The 24,574-nt window shown below is 42.6% G+C and overlaps 2 protein-coding genes across 3 annotated transcripts in view; one reads left to right on the top strand and one right to left on the bottom strand.

Moving 5' to 3' along the window:
* Positions 1-16,097, top strand: part of TMEM8B (transmembrane protein 8B) — a 76,229-nt gene extending 60,132 nt beyond the window's left edge. For both annotated transcript variants that reach the window (XM_023497621.2, XM_031945334.1), the window contains 5 exons: positions 5,364-5,506; positions 6,082-6,260; positions 8,943-9,089; positions 10,302-10,418; positions 13,916-16,097. In XM_023497621.2, the coding sequence (XP_023353389.1) occupies positions 5,364-5,506; positions 6,082-6,260; positions 8,943-9,089; positions 10,302-10,418; positions 13,916-14,251 (922 nt within the window). In that variant the 3' untranslated portion in view covers positions 14,252-16,097. The remainder of the gene's footprint in view (positions 1-5,363; positions 5,507-6,081; positions 6,261-8,942; positions 9,090-10,301; positions 10,419-13,915) is intronic.
* Positions 16,098-18,860: 2,763 nt separating this feature from the next.
* Positions 18,861-22,657, bottom strand: GGT6 (gamma-glutamyltransferase 6). The gene is made up of 4 exons (XM_012543040.2): positions 22,469-22,657; positions 21,567-21,790; positions 21,325-21,438; positions 18,861-20,239 (listed from the first exon to the last, which is right to left on the bottom strand). The coding sequence occupies exons 1-4, from the start codon at positions 22,648-22,650 to the stop codon at positions 19,125-19,127; spliced, it is 1,635 nt and encodes a 544-aa protein (XP_012398494.1). The 5' UTR covers positions 22,651-22,657; the 3' UTR covers positions 18,861-19,124.
* Positions 22,658-24,574: the final 1,917 nt, after the last annotated feature.

Below are 24,574 nucleotides of genomic sequence, written 5' to 3'. Positions count from 1 at the left end.
AAAACTTCAATCAGGAAAGTCACAGTGAAGGAATGGTCATTTTAGGGAGCACACTAGAAGGACAGGCTGGGGGAAGCTATAATGAGAAAGGGTTCTTCTCTATATAATTGGGTTTGAACTCTATCTTAAGGGCCTGGGTACTTAGTTTCTCTGCTTCCTCCAGTCTGGCACCACATGCTTGCCCAGTTGGGCTTCTGGTTTTGCAGAAGAGGGAAGCTTTCCTCGGCTCCATCCTTTCCATTCCCAAAGCCCCACAAGGACCTTCTACAACTAAGAGTTTTATTGTTGGAAACTATGGAGAAGCATGGTAGTGGGGAATGGGTGGAAGGTAGGGAACCAGTTATAAATGGAGCTAGGTGGGGTCTCCCTTAGTTTCTCTTCATGCTTTTCCTTATATACCTTCCTCCTCCCAGTTTTGAGAGTCTGCTACACTTGCCTCTATGCCTGTTTTGTTCCTGGGGCTTGTGTTCCTTGATTCAGCCAGACATTAGGCACCTTCTTTCTCACTATTGGAGAAACAATGGGGGAAATGGGCATCTTGGGACAAGGCATTGAAGTGAGACATTTCCATCTCACAGTAAACAGCAGATGGTTTGTCTGCGTCTCAATGTTTCCCTGCATCACCTAGGAAAGTTATCTTGGGTCATTCATTCTCTGAAGATAACGCCCTCCTGCCTTAAAAATAAAGTCATGCCAATATTTATTTTTAAACTTGCTTTTGCAAGGCAGCAGGGGAAAGTTTTTAACACCTTCAAGAGAGGGCATCTGTGACTGTGTGGGAGAGTCCTGAGCATGCTCAATACAGACCTCCCCCATGCTGAGCTCCTGAAGCCACCACACCCATATCTGTGGCAGGGAGTCAAAACTCTCTATGGGGTTCAAATCTCCAGCCACTCAATTTCTTTAAGCTTCATATTCTCCATCCATAAAATTGGGTTAATAATCCCCAGTGTAAAGGTGAACTTTTATTGTTATTGCCCAGAAAAGGCCCGGTTTTAGGAAGGGCTCAGATAATGACAAGGCTTTCCTTTTGAACCCTGGCCAGCCCTGGCTAATTTTAGTGTAATTTCCTATAAAGAAAAGTTCATAGTTATTTTTCTCCATCTTCTCATCTCCTGCCTTGATGTTCCTCCCCATCCAGTCCAAACCCTGCACTGAGATATTGCATGTCTCTAAAAACAATTTCTTACAAATCAGGGGCGATGAGAATGTGGTCTCCTGACAAGCAGGGTAGGTTTTCTATCCTGCACCCTAGAAGGTACCCTGGTCCTCAGAGTTTATTTTTTCGGACTTTTTCTTAGCTAAAGGATCAATAAGGGGGAAAAACCAAGGGATTAAATTGGAATGTGGGACTGTGTCTGTGATTTCATTAGTATGAAAAATTCCTAGTGAGAACTTCTACCAGTGCATCTGCTCTTTGGTCAATAGATTTAGAGGATTGTCTGGGACACTGAGAGATGTGACTTGTCTAGAGTCTTACAGTATCAGATTATCAGAAGTGGGACTTGAATCCTCTTCTTCCTCCCTCTTTGGACTGCTCTCCATCCATTTTTTCTCTCTCAAACAAGGATCTAAATCTACAGTAATATGCAACAAACCTGGAAATAATCAGAGTACAAAAGAAAGAGTACTGACTTTGGAGTGTGAAGATGTGATTGAAAATCCTGCCTTTGTTATTATACCTGTGCCTGGGACAAATCACTTTAATCTCTGTAAATTGAAGGAGTTAAACTGGATGTCCCTTAAAGGTCACTTCCATTTCTTGAAATATCTTTGGAAAGGGGGTGCTGTTTTTCTTATTCTTCACATTGAGGGTCAATTATTCTATTCTGTGTTAATCACAGTCAATAAATGAATATTTATTGAGTTTCACAGTTAGAACAACTTTTTGATTCACTTGGAAGGTCCTTCATAGATATTCCAGTTGGAAACTGAACTATATCCACAAATAATAGCTCTATCATCTCTGTATGGCAAGTGATTCCATCTCAAATCAATCATTATTGACTGGCCACTGGAAGACTTCTTCCCAATCCAAAGACAACAAATTAAAGTCATACATTCCTAAGAGGATGACAAGACTGTCTTCACCCTAGCTTCTAAGGTTACTTTTATTTGTCAACACCCCTTTCTAAAGCTCATAGGAGAAATTTCTTTGGACTCTCCCAATATTTCTCTCAATGATCATTAAGCATTGTATTAAGCATGATATTAAGTGTCAATTTTGACAACAGCATTCATTTCTTTCTCTAATCAACTTAAGGAAGATACATGCCCCATCCTTATTTGCTAACTACAACTGGTGAAATTCAAGGGCTGGGGAAATGACTTCCAGCTTTAACTTATAAATCTTCTTTACTCTTATATTTGTTATGTATTAAAATACACCTGTGATGGAGATTCATAGCTATTGGTCTAGGGTGGTTCCCTGACCCCCTTTTTCCCATTGAGGATTAAATCTGTTTTTCTTAGCTTTCCTTGAAAGCAAAAATAATAGCAACATTTTTTTTTGAAAGTGAATTTGATCAACTCCCTTTTCTTTATCTGTAGCCTCCACTCACTCAGTATGCTGAATTTAGTCCAGGGAATTTTCTTTCTTAGACTTTGAAATCATTTGAACCCCATTCCCTCCTTCTCTTGTCAAGGATGCTATCAAGACAGAAATTTCTTTTTCTTGGCCAGGAGATAACAGTAGATAAATAGTAACCTTTCCAAAAGTTTCTTCAACTGTGAAGCTATTATCTACATAGTTTATAGGGTATTCCTGAGTGTCAAGTGGACCTGAACTTTCTCTTTGAAGGTAGAACTTTAGAATATTTACAAACTCCTTCATCTTGATGATTTGAGAGGAATACAAGGCCCACAGTTTTTCTTAACTGTGGTTCTTTGGATTAGTTGATCTTTCTTTCCCAATGTGAGATTTCTCTCAAGGCAGTGTGGTAGTACAAAAAAAGTACATGACTTGGAGCTAAAGATTCAAATACTAATTCTGAAAAGTACTGTGTGACTCCGAGAAAACCACTGAATCTTTTAGCTTCAGTTTTCCTCTTATGTGAAATGAAATAAAATGAAAATCTTCCATAATATTTGAACTACTTATCACAAGAGGTTATCATGTGAAAAGTACTTTGAAAACTTTCAAGGGCTATACAAAATTTAAGTTGCTATTATTTTATTTTTATTATCCCGTTTCTTGCTTTGCTGCAAGTCATTACCCAACACTGAGAGGCTAGAACATACTTCTTTTTGAGTACCAATGGTTTCCAGTGCCTGAGCAGGTATGTGCACCATGGGTGATGAATATTAGGAAGCACAATTGCACAGTTGTTGGTTCGTTTATAGCTCACTTCACCACTTGTGCTTTTCTGGGGGATTCCTGAGGCCTCATGACAGTATTAAACCATAGGAGATGATTCTTGTTCCAAGAATCCTTGTTCCAAGGCCAGCCCTTATGCTTTTGAACTTGACTTATCTGCTCTTTGGATCTATTCTCAATACCTTTTCACTCAGGTTCCTCTATATCAACCTTGTACAAAGGCACCCAGTTTTCTACTTCTTTCCTTATTGTCTCTGAAGAACCCAATATTCTTTTTTTTAATTTTAATAACCTTTTATTTACAGGTTATTTGTATGGGTAACTTTACAAGAAACCCAATATTCTTCTTAAGGCTTATTATTTCTTCCTCTCCCCTAATCTCCTTCCACAAGGACAAGAAGACAGATAAGAACTTAAAATAACAAAAAAAAGGAAGAGGTGTAAAGTTAGTTGGTTTCTTAAAGTTTATAGGAATAGGTGGTCCTGTTCATCAATGAAATGGAAGTGATGGTTTGAAGTTTGAGGCCCTCTTCTCTGATCCAACTCTTGTGTTTTGCCTCTGGAGTAAGCCTCACCTAAATCCTGTTTGAGTTGGTGCTGACCCAAGTTAATCAAGCTCTTTGCCTAAGGATTGGAGCGGATGCTAGCTCTCCGGTAGGATTCTCACCTCTTCCTGGAGGTCTCTTTGGCTTGGCCTCTGGAGGAGGAAGGCTCCTTTCTATTTGGCCCTAAATCTTCCTCTTCTGGGCTTCATGCCATCTGGTCCAATTAGTCACTTCCTCCCCCCTTCCTGGAAGACACTTTCTTTGGCTCTGGGCCCTTGGAATTCCTACCTTTACTCTAAACCACTTCTCTTAATTCATTGTCAATTCAACAAATATTTATCAAGATGCTACTGAGGGCTCTCACCTAGGCACTGTGCTAGGTGATGGGGATAAAAGGGGGAAAATGGGGGGAAATGGAGACAGTCTCCACCATCAGGGAGGTTTTACATTCTACTACATTCCCTCTGCTGTTCAGTTTTCTCGAAGCATATTCACTAGCTGGTTGCTAAGACTGGTTCTTCCTTTAGCTTCTTCAGCTATGGTCCTAGGCTCACTCACATCTGGACTGCCTTCTCCAGTAGCTATGTATTTTCCATTGTGGGTCTTACAGCTCATTGCATGACTCTAGCTGGCTAGAACATCCAGAAGCTGACTGCCATCTCTCTTCCTTTTTCAAAGCCCATGCCTCTTGCCGCATCTCCCACTAAGTTCCCGTTTCCTGTTTAAAGAACTATTAATTCTTATTTTATTTGCAGAGCAGAGGAAGAGTGAGAGGCGCTTGTTGGGAGGGTCAGTTGGATACTCAGGAGTGCAAAGGATAATAGCTTTCTAGTCCGAGGAGGTCATGGCCAGTGTGTCCATTATGCTGCTCAGTTTGAGTGTAATGGTCATGGTTATGGTTGGGTGTGCCCAGGGTAAGGACCACTGGCGCCGAGGGTGATGATCAGACACTGTGTGCCCACTGAATCACAACATCACAAGTCACAGAATCACAACATCACAAGAGTTGGAAGGGATACTGTTATCTCCTTGGAGCCTATCTAGTTGAAACTGTGTCTGAACTAGAGTCTCCCCTAAAAGACATTCAACAAATCTCCTATCTGGCATTTCTTTGGAGACCTTCAGTGAGGGCAAACTCATTCATTCTCTCCTGAGGCAGTTCATTTCCCTCTCGAAGAGATTTAATTGGTAGGACTCTTTTCCTTGAGCCAAATCTGATTTTTCTCTTTTGTTACTTCTACCCATTGCTCCTAAATCTGACCCTGAGGTCAAGCACAACCATTTAATTCCTTTTCTCCTTGATAGCCTTTCAAATATTTGAGTATTTTGGAGAAGGATAGAAATGATCAGTACAGTGATTAGTGAATGCAGCCTGACACATCCAGAGTGAGGGTTATTTTGCCCAGAGTGATGGCTAGATGTCTATATATTCACCCAGTGGAAGATAGAGTGTCTAGGGCAAGGATTAGAGGCACCCAACATGATCATCAGTGTGTCTGCAGGTTTGAACGCTGTAAGAATGTCACTGCTGAGGTCCGTCTCCGGACCTTCCTGTCCCCATGCATTGATGATTGTGGCCCGTATGGTCAGTGCAAACTTCTGAGGACACATAACTACCTGTATGCAGCTTGTGAGTGCAAGGCTGGTAAGTGAAGAAGTTGGGGGAAAGGGCATGGGATGGAGAAGCCAGGAAAGACTGAGGGGCTAAGGACAGGAACTTGGAGGCCCTGGATTGAGACTGCAGGAACTGAGGCAGGGCTGGGAAGAGTGAGATTTTGTAGGGAGAGTCAAGCATGGGCATTTAATATGGGCAAGGCCATGGGAAGGGAGGAAAAACCAGTATTCTGAACAGGAGGAGAAAATGAAGGACCAGAGATGTCAAAAAACAAAACAAAACAAAACAAAACAGGGTATGAAAGGAGGAAGAGGATTTAGGAAAGGAGGAAGAGGATTTAGACCTGAAGGCATCTTAGAGATCATCTAATTCAACTCCATTTTTCAGAGAAGGAAATTGAGGTACTAAAAAATCAAGGGGCAAAGGGCAGAACCTGAGAACAGGCAAGTAGGGATAAGTTCTCTCTTCTCAAACTCTAGAATGAAAGTATGGGGGATTGAGATTCATAGGGTAAAAAGAATTCATAAAGAGCATGGGTCATTGAGCTCCTATTTCACACTGACTGCCCTTGCACTGAATACTGGACTTGCCCTGATCCCCCATAGGCTGGCGTGGCTGGGGCTGTACGGACAGTGCAGATGCTCTCACTTATGGATTCCAGCTTCTGTCCACCCTGCTGCTGTGCCTGAGTAATCTCATGTTTTTGCCACCTGTGGTTGTGGCCGTTCGAAGTCGCTATGTGTTGGAGGCTGCGGTCTACACCTTCACAATGTTCTTCTCCACAGTAAGTGGTCTCAGGGAGTATCTTGGTCTGTACTTTCACCCTAGTCTTCTCTATAGTGCTCGGGTTTTGTGTGTGAGTGTGTGTGAATACACCCACCCACACGCATGTGCAAACACACATGTATGTTGCACTACCATGCTTATATGGGTGATCATACATACACATGTGTGTGTGGAAGGTTAGTCCATTGCTAACTTTAAAATGGGCTGGGCACTGCATTTGAGACCTTCTAGCTCTAGCTTTTGATTTTATTCCACGTGGCCTGGAGTTCACAATCACTCCTTACCCTTGAATCACCCTAGTCTCCTTTTCACTCTGCCCTGGATCTGTGACTCAAAGCTGAGTGATGAGAGACAGATCCTCCCATTGACATCTATTTCTATCCCCTCTACAAGTCGAGGCCCCTCCGTGATGGATTTGGGACCTCTTCTTGTCATGGTACATAGCCACCGTCTGCACCGGAACGCTCTGAGTAGCCATCTTCAGTGGTCTGCTTTTGTCTCCTTATCCTGACCTGGCTTAAAAAATTTTTTTTCTCATGATTCTTTGTTGGATTTCCCAATCTAGAAAATATGGTATTTTTTAGATTTGTTTGTAGGAGTTATGGGGTAGAGTTCCACTGTATTTCTTCCTTCTATTGTGTCATCTTTCATTATTAATTTTTTGTCCCCTATTAGATATGCCCAAAGTGGGGTCAGAAGGCATTTTCAGGGATACCTCTTCACTGACAGTAAGAGAAGAGAATGCAGTTTGTCTTGATTTTGATTCCTTTTTTATGTTTTAATACTTATTTTCCCCAGTTACATATAAAACAAATTTTTTACATTTATTTTTAAAATTGTGAGTTCCAGATCCTCACCCTTTCTCTCCCTTCCCCATATTAAGAAGGCCTAGTGAAGTTGTGCAAAACATTTCTATAAAAGTCACATTCTAAAAGAAAACACAGATCTTCTCTGTCCCCCCTGGGGAGAAAAAAACCCTCTTAAGAAAAAAAAGTAAGAAAAGTATGCTTCAGTTTGTATTTAGACACGATCAGTTCTTTCTCTGATGTGGATAGCATTTTTTTGGTCATAAGTCCTTCAGAGTAGTCTTGGATCATTGTATTGCTGAAAATAGCAACTTGACTTTAATTTTTGACAAAATTCTAGAATATATTATTAAGAGGTTGAATAGTAAATATCTAGAAAAGGAAGCAGTTATCATCAAGAACCAGAATGGTTTAATCTAGAACAAATGAAGTCAGAATAACTTCATTCCCCTTTTTTAACTAGGCTATTAAAATGGTAACTCAGTATAATTCTGTAGATAGCATTTGTCTAGATTTAGGTAATCATTTGCCAAAGTCTGTCATGTTATTCATGTGGGAAAGATATGAGGACTGAACTATTAGATGAATTAAAGAATGGTTCATTAGAGAATTAGTTAAATTAGATTAATTAGAGGTTGATTGAACCATTTGACAGAAAACAATTATCCTTTCCAAATCATGACTTTCCCCATCTCAGTTTTAATATGTCATGGGTTGTCATAAGAAATTAAATGGGCATTTTGGGGGAATTTTGCGGAAGCTGTAGGTAACATTTAAAGAGCAGTAAATGACACAGAAAAGTCTAAAACTCAGAAATACATAAAATATATATATAGTATTATATAATATCAACCTAAATTTTACAATAATATTACTGTAAACACTCCATAAAAGAAAAAAGGAAAAAAAAATTCATACTTCTCTGGTATGAAGGAAGAACCAAAAATTTTATATAGATTTTCCAGATTGTGGGGATATTATGCTTCTAATCCTCCCCCCCTCAATAAAATCATTAGTAGTCATTAATTATTTAATGTCAACTGGAAAGAAGATTTTCAGTGGAGCCTTAAATAATTTTTTCTTGACCCCATTTTATTGAACATTATTATTATTAGTATTTTAATCAATGACTTGGATAAGTCTTCTTATCAAATCTGTAGATAATGCAAAGCAAGGAAGAGCAAAGCATTGGATAACAGAGTCAGAATTCAAAAAGATCTAAACAGGCTGGAACAATGAAATAAATCTATTTAGACTTTAAAAGATAAATGTAAAATGGGAAAACATAAACTCTGTGACTTCTACCCCAGGCACGGGCCTATGATCTAAGACAAAACTTCTTAAACTTTGAGTTTTGACCCTAAATAGGGTCCTGTAACTGAATGGGGGGGGGTTGTGAAATTATTTATTGTCAGTAAATGTTTGACTTGTATGCCTATTATATATATATGTATATATATATATATATATACACATACATACATACATATACATATATATGTACTTTCACTGTGATATGTGTGTGTGTGTGTGTGTGTGTGTGTGTGTATGTACCTGGGGATGCACAAAAATTTCTTGGGCAAAAAGGGGTTGTCAGTAGAAAAAGTTTGATTTAGGAGGGAAATGCCAAATACACTGGAACATGCCTCATAACAATGAGTACAGCTCAAACCAGATTAAAATGTAATTGAGAAATATTTAACAAAAGAATTAAAAATACAATTAAACTTATTTCATGTTATCATGAAGATCATCCACATAGATTGTCATTGGACTTTTTAGTGATCCCCAAGTCTTTTTGAGTTTAACACTATTGATGTAGGGCCTAACCCTAAAATTTAATCCTATTAGTGACTTCTGACCTCTGCCCCTAGTTCTACCATGCATGTGACCAGCCGGGCATTGTGGTTTTCTGCATCATGGACTATGATGTTCTGCAGTTCTGTGACTTCTTGGGCTCCCTCATGTCTGTGTGGGTCACAGTCATTGCCATGGCTCGTCTGCAGCCTGTGGTCAAGCAGGTAAGTCTAATATTAATTTCAAGGAGGAAGGAGTAAACTCTAAGCAGATGACTAACCTATTCCTGAAATCCAATCTATTTTTTCTATTTTTCCTCTTCCTCATCCTCCTCCTTCTCCCTCCTCCTCTTCCTCCTTCTCTTCCTCCTTCTCCTCCTCTTCATCTTCCTCCTTCTCCTCTTCCTCCCTCTTCTCTTCTTCCTCCTTTTCCTCCTTCTCCCTCCTCCTCTTTTTTTCCTTCTTCTCTTCCTCCTTTTCCTCCTCCATTGGAGAGTTAAGTGACTTGCTCAGGATAATGTCACTAAAAAATGTCTGAGGTCAGAAAAAAATTTGACCTGAGGTCCTCCTGACTCCATGGCCAGTCACCTATCCTCTATGCCATTTACTTACCCTCTCCAAAATCTGTTTCACATCTACAAATGGTCGCTGTCTGAGTGAGAATGCCCAGGATATAGACATTTTACTGATGGCCAGATCACTACAGGGTGAGGAAGCCCACAGAATTTGAACAGATTAAAACCCAAGACTTGGGCAATCTAGACAAAGAATCCATGTCCTCTACTCATGCCTGAGCTAGTTAAGCAGAGTAGCAATACTCAGAATCAGAATATTTATCCTATCTTTCTATTTGTCCTGTCCTTGAGCGATTGATCAAGGAAATAGGATAAAGGGAGAATAGCTGAGGTCTCCCGTAATAATTGGCTATTCATAATATGAGAAAGAAACACTTTTCCCACTTATCTCTCAGTGCTTTGCTCTCATTATTCTTCATTTAAAAGTGCCATCCTCAACCCAGCAGATAGAACACTAGACCTGGAGTTAAGAAGACCTACCTGAGTACAAGACCCTGTGTGACCTGGACAGGTCCATTAACTTCTGCTTGATTAAGCTTTCTCATGTGTAAAATGGGGGTGGTAATAGTATTTATTTCCCAGAATTGTTGGGGGAATAAGATGGGATAATATTTGTAAGATATTGTTGTCCATAAATATATCCCTTACTCCTTTTTTTAGTCTCCCATACCTCTTCCCCATCCCAAAATTCTGGCCCTTATTTCAAGTACTTTCTTCCTTTTTTGGTCCCTTTCCTAATTCCAATTTCCCCTCTGCTCTGTGACCTCCCCCTAGCATCCATCCAGCCCTATTTCTAAGGTCCCTGTCTCCCAAGGCTCCTGAGCTTCTGACTCTGAGCTTACCTTTATCACTTCTTCCTCAGGTTCTCTACCTGCTTGGGGCCATGCTACTGTCCATGGCTCTGCAGCTTGACCGACATGGCCTCTGGAACCTTCTTGGACCTAGTCTCTTTGCCCTTGGGATCCTGGCTACGGCATGGGTAAGGATGCATGGGGAACGGTGGTCTTGGCCTGACCACCTGGCCTAGTGAAGGTCAGTCACATCATGAGTAAGGGAAGTCAGAGATGTGGGGGTGGAAAGGCAATGTTCTGATTATGTCATGTATGAGGAGAGGGTGGTCCAGCATGGCTTCTATAATAATTCTTCCCCTTAGATGTGAGGTTATAGATTTTATTCATTTTTGGAATCCTTTCCTGTAGGATCTTATGTCCATGTCCTCATCCTATACTTGTATTTCTACCCTAAACCCACATTCTTATCTTTATTCCATATCTTTATCCTTGTCCCTGCTTCATCTCCACCTTTCCATTCTATGTCCCTACCTGTATCCTTTCCTCAAGTCTTCCCCATATCTGCATTCATGGCCCCAACTGGCTTTATGTTTTTATCAATATACCAGGTTCCAAAATCCCATTGCCCATGGTCTCCATAGCCCCACAGACCTGTTACTGTGCCTCTGAGATACTCATTTCAGGGTTAGGGAGAATTTGATTTTCTTGCTTTCTTTTTGTCACCTTTGAATGATTTTGGCTCGCAATTAATTTTCATCAACCCAAGGGGAGCTTCCTGATCTGGCCTCCCCTCTTTCTACTGCTCCTCACAGCATCCCCTAAGTTTTTTTTAGCATTTGTATTGATGATACCCACAGAAGAGTTCAGTCTTAAGTTAAATGATCCTGGCTCTTGGGTGAATCACAAAGATTACTTATCTTTGATTTTTCCCTGCTTTCCATTCTATTCTTGTTTTGTTCAATCTCTTAATCTCTGGAGTTGGATTCTCTCATGCTAGTTCTCTTGAGGCTCCTTACCAGGACATGGAAATTCTGCCTTTGAAGGTTACAAGATGAACTAGGTCCTAAAGCTTGACCTTTATATGGATAGTGGAGATGAAATACAGAGCCTCTTATATTACATAAATCCAGGACATCTTGCTCTTTTCTTTCTTTCTTTCTTTCTTTCTTTCTTTCTTTCTTTCTTTCTTTCTTTCTTTCTTTCTTTCTTTCTTTCTTTCTTTCTTTCTTTCTTTCTTTCTTTCTTTCTTTCTTTCTTCTTCTTCCTTTCTTCCTTTTCTTCTTCTTCTTCTCTTCTTTCTTTCTCTTCTTCTCTTCTTTCTTCTTCTTCCTCTTCTTCTTTTCTTTTCATCATCATCTCCTCCTCCTTTCTTCTCTTCTTCCTTTCTTCCTTCTCCTCTCTTCTCTTCTTTCATTATTCTTTTCATCATCATCTCCTCCTCCTTTTTAACTCTTTTTCCTTTTTTTCCTTCTCCTCTTTCTCTTTTTGCTTTTTCTTATCCTCTTTCTTTTTTCTCTTTCCTCTTCTTCCTCCTCTTTCTTCTTTCTTAATTTTCAAATGACAAGTCATCATTTGATACTAGACCTTCCATTGATTAACATCTTCAAATTCAGTAGGTGACTTCTGTACTTAGACTTGAAGGATCCATAATTGGACCACATTGGAGCTGCCCTCAATCTAAGTAGTTTAGTAGATCCTTTTCTTCTCATTTCCTTCTCTAGAATGTTCTCTGTTGCTCTAGTTTCAGTTCTAGTCCCTCCCTCAAGTCATCATTTGATAGCTAGCCTTCTAGTGATTAACTTCTTCAAATTCAGCTAGGCTGAGCTTCTGATTAGCTAGGCAAAAATATGGACCAGCATTGCAACTGCCCTCAAATCCTAATAGTTTAGTAGGATCTTTCCCTGTCTCCCCATTTCCTTCTCTAGTATGTTCTCTGTTGCTCTAGTTTTTCAGAATTCAGTCACCTCCAGGCCATAAAACAAGCTATTTTGTCAGAATCACACTTAACAGAGACTTCCTGTTTTCTGAGTAACTGAACAAATATTGTTTTCATAGAATTAAGGATTAAGAACTGGAAAGGACCTTAGAAGTTACTGAATCCAACCCCTCATTTTACACAAAAAACTGAGGCTGAGACAGATTGAGTGACTTGTCCAGATAATAAATGTTCAGGGCAGGATGCACATCTAACTCTGAGTCCAAAGCTAGCATCCTATCCATTGACCTCTTAGCTACCTTCTAGTTACCTGGTCAGCTTTGGTTCAGTTCTAGATGGATCCCTACTCTATTTCTATGATATTTTATTAATTTTTTTCTCCTCAGGGCAGGTGATCAGCCATTATCTTGATCATTATTAGACTAGTAACTACTTTTCCCTCTCAATGTTAGCAGAGTTACATGCTCCTTGCTTTAGCTAAAGGCTCTAAAAGTAAACTGATACCCTTTTTTTCTAGTTATTACCTGAGTTACGAATATGATTAATAGGTCAAGTTTTTAAGCCACACACAATGAATGATTTCTGTTTGCTGCATATATTATCTTGAACTAATCAGGTTGATAGAAGCCTCCCCCTGCTTGTCCTGACTTAAAAGATATATTTTCTTTTTCATGTTCCAATTGACTCCATGGTTCTTAGACCTTTAGCTTACTCTTGATACCCTCACTGGTCCGGGCCTGTTACCTTCTTGGCTTTTATACCAAATCTCTGGGCTTCTGATTTATATCTAACTAATCAACTATTATATTTTCCTACAAAGTTATTATAATCTTGACATGGTTGAAGTTAAAATGAATTTTCCTTAATTCAACCATAATTATTATTAAGACAATAATAACAACCACCTACATCTCTATTATTGATTTTCCCCAACAACTTCATGTGATAGTTCACACATAAGGAAACTTAGAATCACTGTTTAAGTGGTTTACTTAAAGTCCTATAGCTTTACACCAAAAATAGGTGTTCTGGCTCACAAGTCTGGAGACATAGATTCATCCTCTATGAATTCTTAGTTATTTACTATCTTGTCAGAAAAAGAGAGGAAAGAAGGAAAGAGTGTGGGGTTCTTTCAATTGCATTAGTGGGAAACTTTTTGCATTGGACCTTTGATTTCAATGGTGTAGATTAAATCTCAGCATAGATGGCTGCTTGCTTTATAAGTAACAGTCTTAGAAAATTTCCAGGGGCCACTGAGAGATTAAATGACTTTTCTAAAGTCTCAGGGGAACATTTCTTGAGTATTCTACTTCCTACTTTTGTCTCCTCTGGGTCTCATTATTCTGTACATTTTCTTTGGATACATGCATTTTTTATTTTATCCCATTTTATGTTCATCATTGCTTTTTCTTCAGAGTGTTCCCTAAGGCTCAACATTCCCTTAAAGCAAACTTGTGACTCAGCTCATTTAAACCCAGTGATTTAGGGGCATGGAGCCGGGCCACAGGAAAGAGAGACCAGAGCAGAAGTGGCAATATCTAGAATTTGAGCAAGACAGAAGCAATAATCGGGGGAATGAGGGTAGGATCTCCTGTGGATACTACAAATAATCCCAGGAGAGCCTTAGCTAGCTCTTTGACCCTTGAGTCCACAGGTTCTCCTTGGCTATACTCAGCCTGTGTCCCTCTACCTGTCTCCTCCCCCAGTCCTTGCTCTCCCGACTCCTGACTCCAGATTCTCTTCCCCCAGACGGTGCGCAGCGTCCGCCGCAGACACTGTTACCCTCCGACGTGGCGTCGCTGGCTGTTCTACCTGTGCCCCGGCAGCCTCATTGCCGGCAGTGCAGTTCTCCTCTATGCCTTTGTCGAGACACGGGACAATTATTTCTACATCCACAGCATCTGGCATATGCTCATTGCAGGCAGCGTGGGCTTCCTGCTACCCCCTCGAGCCAAATCCGATGGCAAAGTCCCCCCCCTCTCCAGACCCCGGGGATGCGGGTACCAGCTCTGCATCAATGAGCAGGAGGAGCTGGGCTTGGTGGGGCCAGGTGGTCCTTCCATCAACAGCATTTGTGCCAGCTGACACCTGTCCCCAAGCATACTGTCCTTCTTGGGGACATTGAATACCCCAGAACACACGACCTATTGTTGGACCTGGAGTCCTCCTTGAGAACGTGGAGCTCATCAACATGGGGACACAGAGCCCTCTTGTGGACGCATGGCTTTGGGGGCACAGAGCTCTCCCTTAGGACATGGAGCTTGTCCTGGGGGCACAGAACTCACCTTGGAAGCACCTGTTCCTTCCCATGGATGTGGAGCCCACAGACCCCAGAAATATTGATTTTTCCAACAACTGTGGCCATCTATTGCTTCGTGCCAGATTTTTGACCCAGTTGTAGTGTCTCATTCTTTGTCTTTGAGTGGATATAACAGATGGAGGAGTAGAGGGAGACTTGAGGTGGAATGGAGTGGCTCTAGAACTGGAGTGTATTTCCAATGAAATGTGTGCCAGCTCTTCCTTTAGTCCTATATTTTTGGACATGCAGAGATTGGGGTTAAGGGTCAGAGGTAAAGTGGCACCTTCTTTGCTTCCCTGGTCCTATTGAATATTCTTATGATTAAAAGGTCACTGTAAATGCTAGATAGCACATCAGGAAGAAAAAACAAATGAAGCTCCTCCTCATCCCCATTACATTCTGTAAATCACTAACCATGTGCAGTTCTGGGCATGAGGTCTTAGACAGTGGGATGGGGGATGCTCTTGTCTAAGAAGAGTTTAGAAAATCCTTGAGGTGGCGGTGGAGAGATATAGAACTTGCTAACTCAAACTCCAGACCTTAGAATGAGGGGCAACATCTCTTTTAGGATTTGAGAGAGAGGCGCAGGTTTAGGACAAATAAGCTGATACAGCAGAGTGTGGTGGGTAGATAGCTGGTTTCTGCATCAAGAAGTTCTGCCTTAGAGACACGCTTCTGGAACGTAATGTTTGGGCGACTTTAGAAAAATCACTTAATCTCTCAGTGGCCCCTGGAAATTTTCTAAGACTGTTACTTGTAAAGCAAGTGATCATCTACACTGAGATTTCCCTATACTACTGAAATCAAAGGTTCAATACAAACAACAGGGACTACATATAAGTAATATATTATGCCTGAGACATGGTCAAGGCTGAAAACATGAACAGGTTTAAGGAAGGTTTTGATAAATCCCTTAATGTCACCTCCCTAATGAGGCAGTCAAAGATGTTTGGAGATACCCCTCATCTGGGAGGGTAAAACCACAGAGAATATCTGGCCATCCCCAAGACTCACATTTCTCCAGAGCCAAAATCCTGAGTGGGGATCACATAGTCCACCCAGGAGGGCAATGAATTATGGCTTTGTTATTTTTTGAGGATTCTTTGCTCAGAGGTGACCCTCCATCATAAGAACACATACTTTCCAGGCAATGGACTATACACCTACCCACTCACCCTTTGAAGTTGTCAGCTTTGACAAACTACCAGATCATCCTTTTCTTGTAGAATCCAGGAAAATCTCATCCACCCTCATTCTTAAACTGCCACTACTGGGAACTATCACCAGGGGACACTTGGTTTCTAAAACTCAGACTTTTCCCCTAGGATCCTGAGTTTTGAATTGGAAGTGGTCTTGTGTTAGATGATGAAACTAAAACCTTAGTGGATAACTTGCTCAAGGACACACATGGAATAAGTATTAGAGCCAAGATTTGAAACTTCCGCCTTCATATTCAGTATTCTGGATATTCATCTCCATTTTAAAAAAGTCTTTACTGCCAGGAAAAAAAAATAGGGATCACAACAATAAAATGAAAATGGGGGAAATATAGGTGTAGAGCTTCAAATGAGAGAATGTCAAAGCTTCAGGTGTGTCATTCATACTGAAGATTACATGTTTGGATTGCCCTGATTGGTTCTTAGTCTAAATCTAGTTCTCATTGGATTCCTTGGGACTTCTCATATCCACTTTTTGGGTTAGAGGGGTTGTCCTTGCCTCCCCTTCTCTTCAGAAAGAGGAACTTTTCCTGTGTTTCATCTGATTGATGGGTTGAATAGTCGCTAAGCTGAAGTGTCAATCATCTCTGATTTGTATAGGAAGGATAGAAGTCTTAATGAATGCCACCAAATCAGTGTTTCAGAGTTGGAAGTGACCCCAGCAGCCTTTTGCTTCAACCTGCCCAAGAATTCCCTTTATAACATGCTTGACAAATCCAACCTCACCTTTCTGGAGTACACATATTGTTTGTCAAATCTATGATGTGTACAAAGTTTGAGAAACATAATTTCTGGGTAATTAATTATGGCTAGTGAATAATTAATAAAAGATGATCATTTGGCTATCTCTGGTAAACCAAACATCCCTCCTGGAGACCTCTTAACACTTATGTACTCTTGGAAGAATAACAAGTGTTCCCAACAGGTGGCATTCAACTCTGAGTGATTAACAATTAATGTATGAATATTATTATGAGAGGCAGACCTATTCTAATGAGAAATCAGGGGCCATGACTTTGATTGTCACTTTTATCTCTATTCAGATCACTCCCAGCTCACTATCTCCACCCAACCTTGTCTCAATAGAACCCAGTGACCCCAAATTCTACTAGATTAGGATGCATTTTGATGCATCTAAACTTTCCCAGTTAGAAGAAAGTTAAATCCAATCTCATTATCAGCCCTATTTCTCAGAGGCTGATTTGACATAGTAGAGAATGAGGAAATAAGAAGGGAAAAAATCCTGAATCGCCTCAATAGTAACTGGTTATTAACTTGAGAGATATAATCATTTTTCTTGAACCCATCTGACCTTATCCCTTGGTCCTAGTTTGGCTCACTGTGCTCAAGCGGACCAGTCTAATCCCTTTTCCATGTCCTCTTGTGTCAGAGTAAAAGCTTGGTGTGTCTCTTAGAGAGTCTCCTTCTTCTCAAGGAGGGAGTCCCCATATCTAGATCCAAGTGTACACACAGATGCATTCCAGACCCTCGACTGCAAGTTCGGAGAGTTTTGCAGACACTGGTATAAACATGCCTCCATGTAGAGGGCACACTTAAAGGTGCACAAACATGTGCAGTTCTAGCTATGTATAGACATGTTCAGATGTATACACATTTACATGCTCCCTGAATAAAGAGCAGCTTCTTAGAGTCATATGGTCATGGATATGGAGTTCAAAGGACATTTAGTCTAACCCTCTCATTATAGAGATGAAGAAACTGAGATTGAGTGACTTGCCCATTATAAACAGAGTCTAAGGTGCTTGTAGGACACATGGTTAAATGTAAGGCAGGACCAGGGAACTATGCTAGCCCATTCTCTGGGAGTTTAACAGGGTACAGGGAAAGTGCGGAGTTCTGAAATTATGATGTGAGCTAGAATCCAGGGGAAGGAAAAAACTTTATTTAAAAATTTATATCATTCAAGTTCAATGATTTTTTAGGAACCAGGTCAGGATAGCTGCCACTTCCATGCCTCTTGGGGCTCTCCTTCCCTTTTAATGTTTTGATAGTAACAGACATTTTTTTTTTTAATTCAAGTGAGATGAAATTAAAATTATTTTCAAAAGGAACTTTTACTAAAAAAAGCAAACAAAAGAAATACCCCAAAATGAACCTAAGAGACCAGAAACTGATGCTGAAAGAGTTTAAAGGTATGGGCTTTCTTCTCCAAGATCAATCACAGATGGGATTGACTAGTCCAGTTTAGAAATTATGGCTTCAGTTCCTTTTCCTCACCTCAATCCTGTCTGGGATATCTACTCCAAAGATTTCCTTTTCAGTGTTTTTTGGGATTACTTCCCTCCCTCCCTCCGCCACTTTTCAGCCTTTTCCCTAGCAAGGCAAAGACTGGAGTGAGAATATCAATCATATCTCCTGGATTAGGAGGGCAGCAGGTAGTTAATGGACTACTTCCAGGTGGATAGTTTACCCCGATGTCCCAGGATGTATAAGTGTATCAAGATAATTGGAATTATCCAAATGTAGGCTACCCTAAATATAAGCCATATACCTTCCAGCTCTGCTCCATGAGATTTCTTTGCAAGTAAAAAACATATAAGTGTACAGTGAATATTATAACATAAATCATAGGCCAAACCAAGGATTTTTATAAACCAGATTTGAGGGACAAACGTGTACCCCATATTTAGACCAATGTGGCAGATGACAACTATCTGACAATGTTTTTCCTTCTTTTCTTTAGTAAAAAAGACTTAGATTTAGAGGCTATCAGAACTGAAAGCTACATTTCACATCACCTAATTTAAACCTCTTATTTAACAAGTGGGTGCCTTGAATCCCAGATCTGGGAAGTGATTTTCCAGAAATCACAGCAAGATGGAAGCAGAACTACCACTGACTTCCTTTTTTCCCCCCATTTTTTTGCCCAATTTTCCTCCATCTTTCCCAGGCCTTCTCACTTAATTCTGTGCCCTGCATCCTGCTGGTATAGGGAAGAGAATGCAATAATCATAGCACCTACTATATACCAGGCACAAATATCTCATTTAATCCAATACAACAATACACTGAATACAAAACAATTGTATATCCCTGGTTGTATAACCAGTACAACAACCTGGGACATACATGCTATTATCCCCATTTGTCTAAGGATATATGTATGTATGTGTGTGTATGTATAAGTAGAACCTGACTCCAGCTCCAAGCTGCAGCCACTGGGGCACCTGGCTGCCTCTGGCAATAGCACATTAATAGTCCCTGTGACTTCTCACACTTCCTTAGTGCCCCCTGGCAGACCGCTCAGTGCCACAGATGCTTCCCAGGTTCCTCCCTTAGCATTTCCACATAGCCCCCTTTGCATGCAGAAGCAGCAGCGGCTCCCTGACCACCTCTGGAGGTCAGTGCCGGACACTAGTACCCCCTCTGACAGAGTCCCCATTCCCCAGAAGTGCTTGCGAGGCAGGGATAACTCCCTGGGCTAATGCCCACGGGAAGGGTAGGAGCTGGCCGGAACGCCTGTGGCCCTGACGTGTTCAGCCTGGGTGGTCACGAGGAGCAGAGCCTCAGGGCGGGGGGCCCCTGTTTCAGGAGAGGTCTTCCTGCAGGTCAGGGGGGCCCCGTTGGAGCCAAGCTGGATGTGTAGCTGGGGCTGAGTGACGGCATCGGGCAGGGGCTGCTGAAGAACCAGGTGGCTGAGCAGGGTCCTGGCCACAGCCAGGGGTGCTGAGGATCCTCCGGGAGCTGCCAGAGCCAGCACATCACCCTCAGGTCCGCAGCACAGCAGGGCAGGGCAGGCCCAGCTGAGAGTCTGGGAATCTTCCACAAAGTCACTAAGGAGGATACCTGTGGATGGCAGTAGCCTCCCGGAGCCAAAGGTGCTGTTGAGGGAGGAGGCCATGAGGAGCACGGAGCCCTCTCTGTCCATGGCTGCCAGGAGGCTGCCGACAGGGGCTGCAGGAGCGGCCCCGGCGTATGCACCCTGGGCAGCTGCCAGGAGCTCAGGGCAAGGGTCAGAGGGGAGCCACCCTGCCTGCAGGGGGTTCCTCAGTATCTTCAGTAGTAGCTCACCAGCTGTGGGATTTGGGGTGGTAAACAGCAGGCCTTGGGGCAACGCAAGCTGCACGGCTGGCTCCAGGGTGGGCAGGCGGGCATGCAGGGGCTCTTCTAGGTACAAGTCCTCTGCCACTGGGCGCAGGAGAGCCCTCAGAAACTGGCCATCACTTTCGGGAGTCTGGGCAGCTCTCTGGAGCACAGCAGCCAGGCCCAGGTTGGTTACGTGGCTGCCCTGGCCCAGCACGGTCCCATTGGGGTGGCACAGTAGTGGGCACAGGCCTGTGGCCTGGCCCGCTGCACCCCGCTCCGCCAGCGCCTCTGCTAAGGCTTTGTCCACGGAGAAGCCATCTTGGGCCAGGGCTATGGTAGCAGCCAGCAGTCGGGGCCAGGGCAGACGGCCTAGGTTTCGGTGCAGAAGGCGGAGGGCAGGCAGAGCCCCTGGCATTCCCAGGCCGGGCGCAAGAGCCTGGGCTGGAGCCGGCATCAGGGCTGTGGTTTGATTGGAAGAGCTGTTATGGAAGAGGGCCCAGAACACAGCGCCTGGGAAGAAAGGGAGAAGATTTGTGCCGGTCTTGTAGGGTGGAAGGATGGGGAAGAGACCAGGTGTCAGAGACCTGGCTTGGCTTGGGGCTGGACATTCCCATCTCATGGAAGAAAGGACATAGGCCGTGCTGACATAATCTGAAGGCCTGCAGGAGGAGCTCACACTAACCCAGTACATCCTAATTGGGGGCCTAACTGACAGGGTCCAGGGAGACACAATAACAGTCTGGAGGGAGAGATCAGGGGGTCAGTGACTTCATCTTGACGGGTCAGAGAGAGTGTGATGCTAAGGTGTTCCGGGGCATCGAAGGCCACACCAATCTGGACAGCAGACCAGTGGCCAGGCCACTCCTCATCTCTTTTATCCCTGGTTCTTTTCATCTGTAAGCACTGAAAATGCTTGCATGGACTTTAACCAGTCCCACAAACACAACGGTTTGGTCCCAGCCTTACTGTTAATTTTTATTAGATAAAATGGCAGGGATGATTCTAAGGTCTCTTCCAGTCCTGACAAGCTAATGGTTGTGCTTGAGATAACTTCTCATGGTGTTTGAGTTAACTCAGACCAGAAGAGTTGGGAGGCTCAGGCTGATCTCGTTCAGGAGAAAAGATCAAAAGCGTAACATTTACTTTGTCTATGGGGAATCAGGGGTTTGTGTCCTAAAATTATACGGTTAGAAGGAACTTCAGAGGTCATCCAGGATCACAGGCTCTACAGCTAGAGGCTTTCCAGTCCAGCCTCCTCATCTGACAGATGGGGATACTGAGGCTCAGAGATGGTAAGTGACTTGCTTAGGATCACACAGTACTTAATGTCAGAAATGGGATTTGGTCTTCTTGATCCCAAGTTCAGTATTCTCTCCCCTGTTTCATACTACTGTTCAAATCTAGTTATTCTTCACCTGAAACCACCCCCCTTTATAGCATTTCCTGACCACTTTTACTCAAATACTTCTGGATGGGTCATGCTGACACCATCCTGAAGAATTAGGGTTTTTTCCTGATCTAGAAAATATGGAGAATAGAGGAAGACTCAGGATATTATTTGTGACGATTCTGGGAGACTTGGGAATCATACTAACCCAATCCTGTTTCATGGGGATGCACTAATGCCAGGCAGAGGGCAGTTCCTACCCCTGCATCCACCACGTTCCCCCCATCCAGCAGCAGGTCTCTCCCCAGGATGGAACACGTGTCTGTGATAGGGGAGGAAGATAGGTTAATGGGGGGCCCGAGAGCATTTCTTGCACATCCACCCCTGCGTCCCTATGCCTCTTTCCATCTCCCCGCTTGCTCCTGCTCCTTCCCTTCCTATCCCACTGACCTGACTCACTGATGACCGCTCCATGAGGGTACACGCCAGGGCTGTGGTGGTGTCCAGATGTGTGGTGATCAAGGCTCTGGACCTGATCAGCTGCCACTTCCTGGGGTTGGTCAGAGGCCCCCGTGAGCTTCAACTGTCTGGCAGCCAAGTAGAAGCTTAGTCCAAGCAGCAGGAGGGCTGAAAGTATCCCAGTCCAGATCTTCAGTCTGCTTTGGGCAGGATTTCTGTGGATACAGAGAGTGGGTGGGTGGAAAATCCGTCAAAGAAGCTGAGCTTGTCAGGCAGGTCCTCTGGGGGGGAAATCTTGCTAACTGGGTGGTTTTAGATGGTGAAGAATGCTGCTTTGGGATAGGTGGTCAGGGACCCCTGCCATGAGGTTTGCTGTCTCAGTGTCCTCAGGACTGAACTCCCGAGGGTGGCGGTCCAGAGTTGCTGATACATACACTTTGAATCTCAGATTTTTGGATCTAATCTCATTGGAACAAAGCTTGAGATTCTTAGGCAAAATCTCCTCACCTGCACAAGGGGATGACATTAATCCTTGCACTGTCTACCTAGCAGAGTCATTGTCAAGAAAGTACTTGTGTCCTTTAAAGCTGTTTAGGAATGTGTTATTATTATTCAAATAATTGCTAGGTAAGCTCAGTGCCCAGCAGGTCCCGACAGGTGTAGGAGTCATAAGATCAGGCTTAGAAGAAAGGGAACTTGAGCCAAGAGACCAACTGAGGTCCGATCCTTGGGCTCATGCCATTTCTACTGACCTTATAAAAAATGGCATTCTGCAGGGACATCTCTCACTGTCTGTCTGACTGTCTCTCTCTCACTGACTCTCACGTGCTTTCTTTTTTACCTCTTAGCACACAGGGTAGGTACAGGACAACATCAACCTCCCCTCAACTCACGCTTGTGGAGCCCTTTGGTGACCTGAGTCTGGAAATAGCACCACTTTCATTTCCTCCTCCTCCTCCTCCTCCTCCTCTTCATCCTCTTCCTCTTCCTCAGATTCAGATTCCTGGAAAAGTAGCTTCTGATACTTCACAGATCCCAGACTGCCAGCTTGAGAGTCGACCCAGATCTGCTCCATTTCTCTGAAAACTCTCCTGCAGGTGAATGAGCAACCTTACCTGTGGAAGAAAAATGAGGCACCATTAGCAACGGGACAGTTCCTGTGTCAATTCTGGGAAGGTCAGGATAGAGGAAGAGGTGGAGTTAGTATTTCCATACCTGTTGGAACTTGACCTGTGAGGAGGAGCAGGTCTATCTGGTGGAAACAGGATTTCTGGTGCCCGACTCTAGGGGATGGGTGAGCCAGATCTGAGTGTCTCTAGGTGAGATCTTTCTTGCAGAGGGAACTGGAGGCCTGCTTACTACCAGGCTCCCCATGTTAAGAAGGTTAGAGATTTCCAAACTCAAGCAACTGACCCTGTCTCCCTCATCTCCCTTTTTCACTGATACCTCAGGTCTCTGAGTCCTTTTTGCCCTCTTGTGGCAATGGTTAAGTATTGCCCAGGTCCCTCACCTGGCCCGAGTTCTCACAGTTGGACTCTTTTGGGAATCCATAGCTCTTCCCTTTCATTGTCAAGCTTGTGAATGAGGGAGAAGAAGGAGGAGATGAGAGGATGGGAGAGGATGACAGAATGCATGCTTCTTGAGGGCAGAGAATGTTTCATTTTTGTCATTGAGGAGGTGGAAGAAAGCGTGGCCGGGAATAATAACAGCATTTTCCTCAGAGGATTTTTGTGAAGATAGGATGAGAGAACATAAAGTGCTTTTCAGTCCCCAAAGCATTATTTTAAAAGCAAAGTGCAAACTATTATTTGTATCTACACATAGTAGGAGCTTAAGAAAAAATTTTTTTGTATCCTGACATATCAAATATATTATATTTGATATATACATAGCCATATAAATAGATCCAAATGGTATGAAATATTGCAAGAATTTGTGATGTCTTCAAATTCTTTAAATCTCAGGGCAGGCTATATTCCATGAAGTTATACCTTGTGCAAGGGTTACCTGCGTGGTGGGATAGAGCACCAGACCTGAAATCGGGCCTCAGAAGCTTATGAGTTGTATGACTCTGGCCAGGTCACTTCACCCTGTTTGCCTTACTTTCCTTATCTGTAAAAAGAGCCAGAGAAGGAAATGGCAAACCCCTCCAGTATCTCTGCAAAGAAAATCCCAAATGGGGTCATGAAGAGTCAGTTACCTTTGAAATGACTGACCAACAAATGCCTTGTATGTTTGTTGAATTTAAGGGCCTAATCTGAGGTTTTCTGGGGAGTACAAAGTTATTTTGTGATTTGAAGGTAGACATTTAATATAAAAATTGTATTTTTATGAGGAATATCTTCCTCCCCAATATTTTTTGATTTATGTAACAGTTAGGGGAGGGATGGCCTCTAAGAGCCTTCTCAAAGTACAAGATGACCCTTATCTTCCCAAACTTGGACAGAATGGTCTCTGTTTCTTTTTCACTCACTCGCAACCCCAAATCTGTGTCTGTTAAAATAATTTCCCTCTGCTTAATTTCATGTTCTGTGATTTAGGTCCTATAACCAGCAGTATATCTGCTGGAAAGAAGTCCTTAAAAATTTGGTCTGGGTGAGGCAAGGAGGCAGTAAATCCCCTCAGAGAGTGCTCAGTGTTAGCAACCACTAACCAGATATGGAGTTAGAGAGTGATGATAATGCTAACTAGTATTTACCTAGCACTTTGCAGTTTGCAGAGTGATTTACAGAGATTATCTCATTTGGTCCTTAAAACAATCCTGGGAGATGGGTGCTATTAGGCCTCATTTCCCCCACCTGTAAAATAAAGGCCTTCTAAAAGTGCTTTCCAGCTCTAAATTTATGGTCCTAGGAAATCAAGTTAAAATCCTTTTCTTTTTCTAATTTTGCATCTCAATCTTATGCTTTTCTAGAAGTATTTAGCCAAGTCTTTGGGTGTCAAGAGCTTGTAGAATTCAATGGCATGGAGACTTAACTTCTCACACTTTGAGGGAAGAC

This window comes from Sarcophilus harrisii, chromosome 1 (genome assembly GCF_902635505.1).
Source record: "Sarcophilus harrisii chromosome 1, mSarHar1.11, whole genome shotgun sequence".
Taxonomy (NCBI): Eukaryota; Metazoa; Chordata; class Mammalia; order Dasyuromorphia; family Dasyuridae; genus Sarcophilus; species Sarcophilus harrisii.
This window is presented reverse-complemented; position numbering and strand designations above follow the sequence as displayed.